Below are 12522 nucleotides of genomic sequence, written 5' to 3'. Positions count from 1 at the left end.
GGAGTTGTTGTTTTAAACTTGGTACAGCTAGCTCCTCTCAGTTCTGACTTTTTTTTAATTGAACTATTTAGAATGGGGATTTACTCACACCTCAAAATATTTAAGGAGGTTCAAGTGTATTCTGTAACAGAATTCAATAAATCATATTTATGGCTTAGCAAAATTGGAAAGGAATTGTGAAATTCCTCAAGACTCTCTCCATCAGCACAATAAATCTCTTAAAATGGAATGGTACAAGACCAAACATAGCATAATGGGTGAAGTCAACATAAATTAAATTGAGTTCGAAAATGGGCGGGATCTGGAGGGGGCTACATAGGAAAAAAGCCTCCCAGTGCATCCCTCTAGGGGAGAGAGTTGGGCAACTGCTAAGAATGTTGCTGACTGCTCCATTCTGAGTCCCCTCCATCCTGGTTACATACATCAGTGTATAAGCACACGCAGCCCACTCTGTGCTTCCCAGTGCACACATACAAAAGCATACTGACACCACATGAGGAGAAAGCAGATGCTTCCTATGGTGACTGCTGGTAAAAGGAATGGAAAGAATTAGAGAAGCAGTGTTCTGTGTGCTCTCTGTTTTGTATTATTTGCTGTGGTGTTATCCAAAATCAAATGGTGCTTAATGTATGCAACAAGCCAGCTTGAAAGCCACAATAGATAGTGATTCAAATAACATGGTGTCCTTAGTACCACTGAGGATGAAAGGCATGTTTTTGTCCCTTTATCGTTCCTATTTAATTTTGCCTCTTCTTTCTTCATTGTGACCTCTGTGAATTACAAATATAGATTCTGTGTCTGCACAGTGCTTTTATCTGGAACATTCCAGAATTTTAAAAATTTGATGAGAGCCTGACCTAGATGTTTTGTGTTGCCAGGCAAAACTCGTGTCATTATACAGTGGTTCCTTTATGACCATTTAATGTTCATTTGACCATTTAGAATTTCATGTAACTTTTTTGAACATGATAGACTTCTCTCTCTGCTATTTTGTGAACATTTTAGTTACATTTCTTTGATTGATTCTATGAAATGCATGTTTCCCTGTTTTAAAAACAAAGAGTAAAGAACATTAGTATAGCATGTGAGGGAAGCTAACCACCATTGCTCCAGTATAAGAATAGAATCTTTTCATACCAACTGCTGCCTCAGTTTATAATTAGATGTTTTCCCGCCTTTAAGTGGTGCACATTGCTTAAATTATACATTTAGAATTTCGGTGCAGGTTCATTCTTCCCCTTCTAAAATAAATAAAAATTGTTCTCAGCTACTAAACTCGGCAACCCCACACATTCTTCTAATCATGCTGACTCAAAAGCTTCTTACGCTTTTCATTGATTGTTGGTGCCATCTGTCTGCAGTTTGATTCAGGCCTGGCCTGTAAGTCTTGAAAGCAGAGAAGGCTGAATGCCAACTCCTAAACTCATTCTCTGCTCCTGCAGAGATATTCTCAAACTCCATGCTAGTGAAGGGATCCGGGTGTGAAAGCAGCATAATGAATCCTTCTGTAGAGCAATTCCTTGGGGAATCTTTACCAGGACCTAGCTAAATGCAGCTTAGAATGCCTTCTTGTGACAGTAAGCTTTCCTGCCATGCCACTGTGATAGAGCATGCAAGTGGAAGAAGAAGAATTCCTCTGTGGGTTGAGCAACACAACACTTTTGCTTTGCATGAAGATTAAATTAGTCAACAGATAACTCCAAACTTGGCAAGCAGCTGGTAGCATTAACAAGTTGTGCAAGCAAGTATAAAATAGAGGCCCTTGTGGCACAGAGGGCCTCTGCTTTGCAGATACTCACCCTTGCATGCAACCTCTTCCAAATTTTCAGCTGAGAACATGGAAATTAGGCTGTGGAACATTGCATTATTCATAACTTGGCAAACGGGCTAGGGCATGTCGCCAAAATAAGCCACCACTATAATTAGAGGTGAACAAAATTCTTAATATATGTTCCTAGAAAGAGTACATTAATCAAGATGGAAGGATACCCATCTTAGTACAGTACATTAGAATCCTTGCCAGTTCCTCAGTGGAGGCAGCATTCCTTCACAGGATTCCAAATCAGCTTTTTTTCAAGATTAGTTTACAAAGATATCCAGCAGAAGACTTTCTTGTGTCAAGCAGGAAAGCTAACTGCTATATTAAGTGATAAAAATATATTCTGTCATTCTGTTTTAATTCCAGATAAATAGGGTAGTCTGTGTATTGGGCCTGTGAATGTACCCTATTTCTGTCTTGGTTGTTCCTTGAATATTCTAATTTGTGATTGAGCTACTAAGTTAGCTGTGGTCAATCTCCCATCTGGGGCAGTCATTCTGTCACCTCTGTGTGATTCCAAAGCCTAGCTGCAATTCCAGACTAACAGAAATATATCTCACATGTAAGAGTTCCTAATACTGGGCAGAATGTACATGCCCCAAAGGTGAAACATCCACTTTAACAAAGTTGATAGATCTGCTAATTCCTCTCTTGCAGGATAAAGCTACCATATAACTGTTTGAGAGTCAAAAGGAATCTCTTCTGCTTGGCCTGGCCCAGCTTGCTTTCTTGATCCACCTTGCATTGCTGCTGCCTGAACCAGAGCACTGTCATCTACACTGCATAATTAACTAGTTAAACATGGAAGGTCATTGTAAGATGTAAATGTTCTGTCTGGTAGGAGTGAGTTAGTCGGTGTGATACTTGAGCCTCTTTGTTATACAACTTCAGCCATGGCTGCATGGCTGCCAATGAAAAGAATCCAGATGGGATAAAGCTTTCATTTTGAATATTCTGCTGTTGTCACTGAAGTAGATACAGGAATTTGGTAATGCAGGCTTTTTAATGCTTTCATCTCCAGTTGATTATGTTGTGTCCTCTTAAGGCTGCACTGAAACTGGCACGTGTAGCCACATTTTATTTCAGCTTTGTCTTGGATATGATTTTCACACATTTTCTGCACATGTTTTCTCTTTACTTAACCACAAGCCATGGTTTTCACATGTTTCCTTACTAAATGCCAAAACATGTAATTGTAGTCACACAAATATATATTTTATACAGTATCTAATAAGTTGGAACCATTGAAATATATGCAGTCATAAAGTGGTTTGTTACTGAGCTATTGAAATCACCAAAGGGATCCTTTGTGGGAGATAAGGAAACTATAATCTAACATTTATTTTGCACATTAGCATGTTTTAGGGATATTATAAATAGCATTGATCCTATAGGTGGAGAAAGAGTCACACTTACCTAGTAATGGTAATACATATGATCTCTGCAGTAGAAGTTTTTTAAAAGAAAATAACTGCATTTCATGCAACAACTTATAGCCAGGGAACAAGAGCTGATGTTTCAGAAATATAATTAGGCACTAAGTATATAAAGAGTAATGATTTTTTGGAAACAACACTTGAAGTTTTTAAAAGATGCTTGTAATTTTAAAGCCTTTATCAGATGCTGCTTTTTAATATGCTGATTGAAAGAAAATGGGATGGATTTTTTTAAAAAAATTAAATAATCAATTTAAATGTGATGACATTTTAGAATACTCAGTGTAGACATCTTGTGAATGTAGTGAATAAAATACATAACTGGATTTTTTAATTGCACAAAAATCAGTCTAGTGTAGTTTTAGATTAAAATTAAAGTGTGAGAAATTCATGCCGCTTCTGAATATAGTTTAAGAATTGCACTTTTGGTAGGTGTGTTTTCTTGTGCACTCAGATTCAATCAGATCACTTTGCTATAGTGCCTTTTAAATTAGATCACTGTACATCACTAATTACTGGGTTGCCATATAATTTTATATGCCATTTTTCTATATAGATTTGTTGTTTCCTGGTATTTTATTACATATTGACTAGATTTGTGCCCTTAGAAACAGCAGTCCAAAAAAGTTTGTTTTTATTTCTGTATTTATAGAGAACTAAATTTATTTTGGGGGATCTCATTTTGATGCATATGTTGGTCATCAGATAATTCCATGACATATTAGTGAGCAGGGATGGAATTTATTTCCTTATGAGGTAATTTATAAGAAACCCTAAATTTGTTCGAATTCTCAGACTTATGAAATTTTTTTTTAAAAAAAGTATGTTTAAAGATGGAAAAAACAAAGAGATCAAGTGTTGGAAATAGTCCATGAAATTTTATTTGTCTTGCATATAATCAATTCTAAATATATTTTACAAGGCACATATAAACAGCAGGACTATAAAATTTATGAAATATTATGTATAGCATGACTATTTATGAAGGGAATGTGTATTCTATTGAAATAAACTTGAGGGGAAGATTAGTTTTGAAAGCATTCTGAATTCTGAAGCAAAACTGGGATGAAGGAGAGTATCCAACTTCTTCCATCTTGTTTGTGGTGTGTTCATCTGGCCATTGCTAGGCTGCTAGAGCAGCAATTATATAGGAGTAGCAAAACCTTCATTTTAATATTATTCTATGAGAGATTGGAATGGACGTATTTTATCAGGTTTAGCACAATAAGAGTAATATTGGGCTTAGCCTTTCTTTTCATTCTCATCTTTTGATATGGAACAAATGTCACCTAGTCTATACATTTCTTGTATCTATTTTAATATATTTAAGTTTGCTTCCTCTCCACTTCAGAATTCTGTAGTTCTTCCTGTATTGAAATGAGGAAAGACAAATCTTCCATTAATGTCACGTCTTTTTCCAGTGTAAAAATGAAAAATGCCCAAAATTCAGGATACGGAAGAAAAGCTGGTAGTTTTTAAAAAATTATTTAATTGTTCATAGATCAATAAGAGTGAAAGAATAAACTTCCAGGAACACCTTCCTTAATTACTCTAAAGCTATACTTGGGAAATATTAGGAAAGAAACACTGCCCTAGACTTTTATCAAGTTCTGACTAAATCTGCCACATTTTAAAAACCTGTCTGAATAATGTTTGGGCCAAAATGAAATGTTCAGGGGTTCTGGCTCAGTTGGAAAAGAGAGTTGTACTGTTCGGTCTTGCTATATGCCCCCTCCCAAATAAATGTATATTTAACAATGTCAGAAGCATATGAAGTGATAATAACTAAATCAATACCTCCTTCATTGATTGTCCAGGATCCCTCCAGCGTGACACACGTGGCAGTGCAGTAATTTTCCAGCTAACTAGCACCCTGATCTACAGTCCTGCTATTGATTGACCATTGTATCAGACAGGCGCTGAATGGTGTTGCATATGCTTCTGTTTAGTCTTCTGATTCATTCATTTATTACTGGACAAGAGTGATCATCTGAGAGACTTCCTGAAATTGTCCAGTGCAAGTTGGACTGTTAAAGATTCCTATAAACAATCCATTTTCTATTACTGCCTGCTTCTTTCTTTCCAAGCTCCAATTTCCTTTGGTTGGCAGGACTCAGAATCAGAGATGCTACTCAGCTTAACTTCCTAGCAGTTTTCATTTATTTATTTATGAATATTCTATATTGCTTATCATTAAAATAACCCAAGTATTATATATAATAAATCAATAATAAAAATACAATAAAACAATTATCAGTCAAACTTCCATAAAATAAACATTGTGCTATCAGTAACTTTTAACAGTTACTTATCAAAGGAGAAAGTAAAATGGAATTTATTCTGGCAGAGCTGAAATCCCTTTGTAGTTCTACCTGCTGAGACACTTTGCTGTTAGGATAACCTCAATTTAGCATACCTGTCCCTTCCTTATCCCATTTGGCTGTAGCAGTTACTGTAGTAAACAAAGGGGGCAGTTTTTAGGAGATAAAACAAACTTATCAAAGTAAAATTGCTTACTTGGTATATATGTCAAATGTGTGTCTTTTTACTTAAACTAGTTGGTTTTATTGCAGACTTGAATTTCTGCAGAATGTCGATGTTTTTTAAATCTATAGGCATAGTAAGGATGAGCCCAAAGAAATGCATCCCCACTCCCTTAAAAGAAAGCCTTGTTTTGGATTACTTGCTCCCCGATCCATGACAGAGTTGCAGTTATTGATATATTAGGCAATGGCTGTTCTTTTTATTCCCTCTCAATGTTTTAAACCTAATATATTTGCACTGCATGGATTTACCTCTGCTAGATAAGTTTCTTTCCTTTTCTGACTGAAGTAAAAGTTATTTTTAGAGATATGCTTTAAAATAGTGTAGCATTCCATTGATTAACCACTTCAAGAGAGCACTTGATACTTGGTTTCTTCAGTATGCCAAACAATCCTTTTTTAAATGCTTGTGGTGAAGTTAGAACTTTTAGAAAACTACTTCTCTTGTGAATGTGGGTGTGATATAGCCTTCTGTGAATTCTTCACTTGCACAAGGGCTCCGCTTTTAATTTCAAATTAGCACGAGCTTGGCAAAAAAGGAAGCATCACACTTGTTTAGAACAAAATTGGTCAGTATCCTTCTTCCAACTTTCCCCACTCAAGAGTACAGTACAGTATTTGCCCACTAGGTCATATATTCTCTACTTTGCTCCTTGGCCTTTGCTGTTAAAGCTTATCCAATGTTGGCTGCCTCAGCTGATTCTCAAACCTACATACTCTATAAGCTGATTTGATTCTATCTGTTTAATCACTTATTAGGAGCCAAGATGTACCCTAACTCTATGTGGTTTGCCTACTGCACTTGGCACATAATGAAATCAGTGAAATGTTTCTAAGAACTCAGCCAGCCCTGACTTTGTCATCTATTTTAGGATTACAGAAGACTCGGCAGTGACAACATTTGAGGCGCTAAAGGCTCGTGTTCGTGAATTAGAAAGGCAGCTCTCCCGTGGGGACCGCTATAAATGTCTCATTTGCATGGTGAGTAGTTTGCCAGTTCTGGTCATGAATGAGGAAAAGACACTGTATCTCTGCCTTGGCTATAACAAAATGGCACAATTGATAGGAGAAACTGCAGCATTATCCACTATCGCTTGACTCTGGGGAAATAGTACTTTTTTTTCTTGCTGTGAAGTTAGTTTCAGTGTATTTGCTACAGTATGACATTACTCTTGCCTAATGTATGGGTTTTGCTTGTATAAACCACACAGCTATTGATCTTGTAGGACATACATTCATGTTTTTCTTCCTGATTTGCTACATACTTATATGATAAGGCTTGAATGCAGACCATTAGCCAAATTATTTAAAATCATGGTGACTGAGGATTATGGGACTTGACTTGACAACATTTGGAGAGCAGAAGCTGGGAAAGATTGTAATAATGAGCATCTGACTAGTATAGCTTATTATTGAAGTGCTGGAGCTCCCTCTAGTGGCTTGGAGTCTGGAGATGTTCATATCACTTTTTACAGGTTGTACAGTTTTATAACTTTCAGTTTTTTGATTCAAAGGGTACTAGTGTCTTTCATTCTAAGCTATAGCTCTATTTTTAGGAAGTATCTTTTCCTAGGACACAGAGTACAATTAAGTCTGTATGGAAAATATTGTCTCTCCCCACATCTCCCCAATGGCATGAATATAAAGTGCCTTTTAACATTTACCTTTTATCTCTCTAGACAGCGAGCATACATTACATTGGTGTGTGTGTGTAAATTTTTTTTATATATGATTATAGCAAGAGTTTGCTATAAGCATTTGTTAAAGAGAATTATGGTATCTTAATATGAAGTTAGTCTGTTCAAAGAGGATTAATCAATAAAGCCAGTTGATTTGTCTCCATTTTTCACAATTGAAAGTCAAAAGTAACAGTTAATTTTGTTCCTAATCTACAGATCAGCATGCAGCACTATATTGTGTCTGTGTTCTCTTTGAGGTTATATCATCTTCCATTGTATATTTACCAAATGTGCCTCAGTTCACAGATGCATGTAAAATCAAGCAATGGTGTGTAGGTCAAACGAGAAAATGCAATTTAGAGAAATGCTAACCCCACTGCATCCTGCCCTGTACTGCCAGAGTTCAGTCAGTAATGGCCATAATTTTAGTGTATGTGATGCGGCTGCCTTTACTTTCTTTCTGCAGGACTCATATATGATGCCCCTGACCTCCATCCAGTGCTGGCATGTGCACTGTGAGGAATGTTGGCTGCGGACTCTGGTAAGTCTCTTGGTTTCTTAGGTGGTGGCTTACAATTAGTTTCTCATTTTTTCCCTTGGTTGAATTTACAGCTGCATGAGAAACCTCTTTGAAATATTGTGCCTCTTTTTTACTTAATGGCAATCATTCTTAATTTTACCTTCTTTTGATGTCTTTTTGCCAAACAACCTGGGTCCTATCATGATAGAAACAAAGACTTCACTTTTTTTCAAGAATGATCTTTGTATGTTTACAGGTATTTTTAGAAAGAGAGATTTAACAGTAAGTTTTAAAAGTATGATTAAAGGTTCAATTGTTTATCTTATGACTCACCTAGACTACTTCTGAGTTCCATCTCTGGTGCATGTACCAACAGTTGAAAACTACAGCTTTAGAGCAGGCAGATCTTCCCATCTAATCAGTGGCTTATTCCAGTCTTTCAGTTTATACCTTTGCACCCTCAGAGGTGGTTGGAGCAGCATTCCGTTTTATTTCCCACAGTGCAGGCTGGCTGGCAGGCTGGGGTGAGATTTTTATTCTATTTTATTCTATCTATTTTCAGGGCTTATATGGCCACCTATCTCATAGAATGATTCTAGGCAGCTCACAACAATCCATAAAACATAGTTAAAAACAAAGGTACCCTTCCCCCCAGGCACCAGACCAAACATCCTCACAGCTCAACCCGCAACCTAGCCCAATGCTTAGAGGAAGAGCCAAGTCTTCACAGCCCTCCAGAAGGCTAAAAGGGTAGGGATCCCTCTGATCTCAGGTGGGAGGCTGTTCCAAAGGGCTGGGGCAGCCACTGAGAAGGCACACCTCTGAAGTCCCATCAGATGGCAACAGGGACCTGAAGCGCACCCACCCTATCTGATCCAGTAGGACAGGCAGATACCCTCAGGGTGAGGCGGTCCCACAAGTAACCTGGGCCCCCTAAGACAGAGCCCATTACTTTTGACTGTGCAATCCTGCTTTGATTGTCCACGTCTACAGTCACTTCCCCAATCCATTTGTAGAAAGCTTCTTTAAATTGGCTTTGCAAGGTAGGCTGCTCTCCTTCAATGAGTGCTGGACATACAGTTAATGTAGTGCAGGAGAGTTTTGCAGCTATAGGTAGTTGCTGCAGTAGAATTCATAATTGACGTTGTATGTGAATGTGAGAAAGTATGAATGAAATGTTTTTATATAGGTGAAAAAGTGCAAGTAATTCCTTTCAGATTATAGAAGAATAGGATTCTTTGTATTACTCAAGGTGCTCAAACACATTTGTAGACTTCTTACAATTTCATAAGGGGAGTTTGTATGTCTAACTATTTCCAAGTTGTGGAGATGGAACATTCTGGATATTACAGATTAACCAGCAGCAACTGTCATAAGATCCATTCATTACATTATATTCATCTCAAGGATGTACTTATGGGGAAAGTAATATGAAAAGCAGGCTTATAAAAAATATATACTAAACTTAGTTTCTCAACAGTTCAGTTAAGCATTATTATTTCTTAATAAGTATAGATGCAGCATGATGCACCCACAAGCAAAATGGAATCTTTTTTAATCAGTTCAGAAAGTAAAAGGAAATTGGCACCAATAGAAAAAATACTTTGGTGTCTTTTTACATGCAGCTTGCTTTTTCCATCTTTTATAAGCTATTATTTAAAAGTAAGAAGAAATACTGCTTTTTGATCATGGCTTGCAAATGGTAAAACAGACTTGTGAGTTTGTACTAAAAATTGTTTTTTTTAACTATTCACACTAGTGAGAGAAACAGCAGGAGCCATTAGCCAGATTTTTAAAATCTTTATTAATTACATATATTGGGGGGGGGAATTTAATAAACAAAAACTAAGTTTTTCACTTCCACAGATATTTGGCAGTTTGCCCCATAAAGAAAGAAGAAAACATTTCTTATTGCTTTTTTGTAGTTAACATTGTAATCACAAAGGTTTCATTTTTTAAAAATACTGTTGCATTCTTTTCCCCACTGATTCTTGACATCAGTGAATATACACACTGTACAATATATCTGATACATCAATCTGCATTAATGTACATTTCTACAGGCAGCCAGTTTTCTGGGGATCAATATAAAAAATATATTTAATTAAAATGATTTATATTGTTGTTCATCAGATTAGATCCTAAGATGATTTACAATGAAACAGTGGTATGATGATCAAGCAAGCGTTTGCTGGACAGGCAAGGAGATCAAAATTCTGTAATGTCACAGGACATAGGGAATTTTGCCTGCAACATAAGAAAAAGCTTTTTTCTTGCAGTATTTTGTTTCTTCCTTTGCATTGATAAACAGTATAGAGAGTTTTGCACAGCGTCCAAACTAGAGATATAGTTAAGCATACTCAGACCAACAAATATGAGTAAACTGAGAAAACAGTGTCTTTAAAAGTGATTTATAGTCCTGCTGTGCTTGGGTGCACTTCATCAAAATCATGTATTAGATTAGGGGCAAACGGTACTATAAGGGCAGGATGGGTGGCTTAAGCCTTACAAATACTTAAGGTACCCATTTCACAAGTAAAACCTCCTGAAAATCTCTGCCAAAACAGCCCTAGGCCCCACACACTTTGGGAATGTGGTCCTTGAGATATGCAACGTCTGGTGCACCTTTGAGCTAATAGAACTTGTGCACACCTGTTTTAGACACCATCAAAAACTTCCCCTTTCTTGCTTTCTTGCTTCTGCAAAATGAGAAGTAAATAAAATGGGAGCAATTGGTCTTATTGCACCCATTATTCAAGTCTATCCACATGATAGCTTATTAAACTAGAATTCCTGTCAACACAACAATTCTTTTTTCCTGTTAGAGCCTGAAAATAATATTTAACTGCCCAAGCCCTTTCACTATAATACATTTAGTACTGACTATCCATAAGGGTTTTACATTTATGGAGCAAATGTGCTTCAAAAGGAAGCAGTCCTCAATAATAATACAGTGGCTTGATTGAGGAACTAATACACTTTTCTTTAAAAAAAAAAAAAACACCTTCATGTCACAATTTGGCAGTAATTTGTTCCCTTTGTAGGAACAAACCCAAACAGTAATACAGCAAAATGTATATGAGATAGAAACACAGTCTTGTAGGTTCTACAGATAAATTTCAGCTGAGGTATTGAATATAAAACTAAAATTGTGGCTCTCAAATCTGTGATGTCTCTTTCTCTTTTGGTTTTTTTAAGAACAACTTCCTTTTTTCACCATGAAACAAGGAAAAATAAGTTCCCTCACCTTGATTAAAAGTTTGCCAGAGTTATTTTATTAGAACAAGATAATATGCTCCATTGACTGAATTCAAAATAAGACTGATCAGTTAACTGATGAAATCATGTGATAAGAGGTGCTGTGTCAATGAAGCTGTATTTTGGTGAACTCAGTTCATCAGTATTAGCATCTAGAATAAAATATAGGTGCAAGCAAGAAGTTTTAAAATGCAGATACAGATATATTGAATTGGATCCAAAGGAGATACTTAGAGAAGGAAAGGGGAGGTTATCTTTGCAGTTCTTCTGTACATCCTAATCGCTCACTTTCGGTGACGTGAAATACATCAGATACGAAGTAGGGATTTGTATTATTAGAGAACTTCTGGGCCCTTCTGTGAATTAAAGAAGGATTATCTTTTACAGAAAGACCTATCTTGACCCATCTGATAAGACTTTGCTGGAAAAAATAGGATCAGCACAATTCTAAATACTGCAGGGCCACAGTTCCCAAACACTGGTGCAGCCCCGTGGGGTGCCACAGCAAACTCAAAGTGGCGCTGCAGGATATTTCACCACTTAGTAAACAGATCTATTAGTGAGTTTGCTGTAGCTTCCCAGAGCACCACAGCGCATGGTTTGGGAACCGTTAGGGCAACCTGAAAAATTGCTGAGATACTAAAGGTGACATGAGCCAAGAAAGTTTTGGATTCTGAAACAGTAATCAATGTATAACTGTTTCTGTATATACATTTTGCATTTATCTTAAGTGAAGCATAGGTATATACATAACATCTATATCTTTAAGATGTTATTTTTAAAAGATACCAGTTGGAATACCTATATTTTACTCGGAATCTATTGTTCAAGGGTGATGTAATTATTCTAGCTAGGCTGTTGCTGATTAAAACATTCAACTGTATTAGCTGCAGTTTAAGCACTGTTCCTTTTTGGGGAAAGTGAGAGGAGAAGCAAGCTTAATGTGGTGCTCTATCACATTCTTTGCATGTTTCCTGCACTGATCAGGCCCAGCATTCAAAACTAGGAATTAAGCTGCAGAATGGAAATGCAGTTACTCATCTGTTCCCCAGCCCTTGCTTTCTCCTCATAGCCCACAATGTATTGCAGGAAGCATTTTATAAGGCAACTGCTGTTCTCTTGCTCACTTAAAAAAAAAAATCACTCTTTCCGCCTGTGTTCGCATGTTTCTAATGTAACCATTAAAACGTAGCCTGAAGACAGCAATAAAAAGCCTGGAATGCCTTAGTGCTTTTGTGTCTTGATCAAAGTCAATGTGTGTAATCTT

At 36.7% G+C, this 12522-nt stretch overlaps 1 protein-coding gene across 8 annotated transcripts in view; it reads left to right on the top strand.

Moving 5' to 3' along the window:
- RNF220 (ring finger protein 220) overlaps positions 1-12522 on the top strand; it is a 366981-nt gene that overhangs the window by 311506 nt on the left and 42953 nt on the right. For all 8 annotated transcript variants that reach the window (XM_088153606.1, XM_088153604.1, XM_088153605.1 and 5 more), the window contains 2 exons: positions 6671-6779; positions 7944-8018. In XM_088153606.1, the coding sequence (XP_088009732.1) occupies positions 6671-6779; positions 7944-8018 (184 nt within the window). The remainder of the gene's footprint in view (positions 1-6670; positions 6780-7943; positions 8019-12522) is intronic.

The sequence above is a fragment of the Python bivittatus genome, unplaced genomic scaffold (assembly GCF_059951505.1).
Source record: "Python bivittatus isolate LINGU-HERP-01145 unplaced genomic scaffold, Pbiv_v1 ctg000700_np1212, whole genome shotgun sequence".
Lineage (NCBI taxonomy): Eukaryota > Metazoa > Chordata > Lepidosauria > Squamata > Pythonidae > Python > Python bivittatus.
This window is presented reverse-complemented; position numbering and strand designations above follow the sequence as displayed.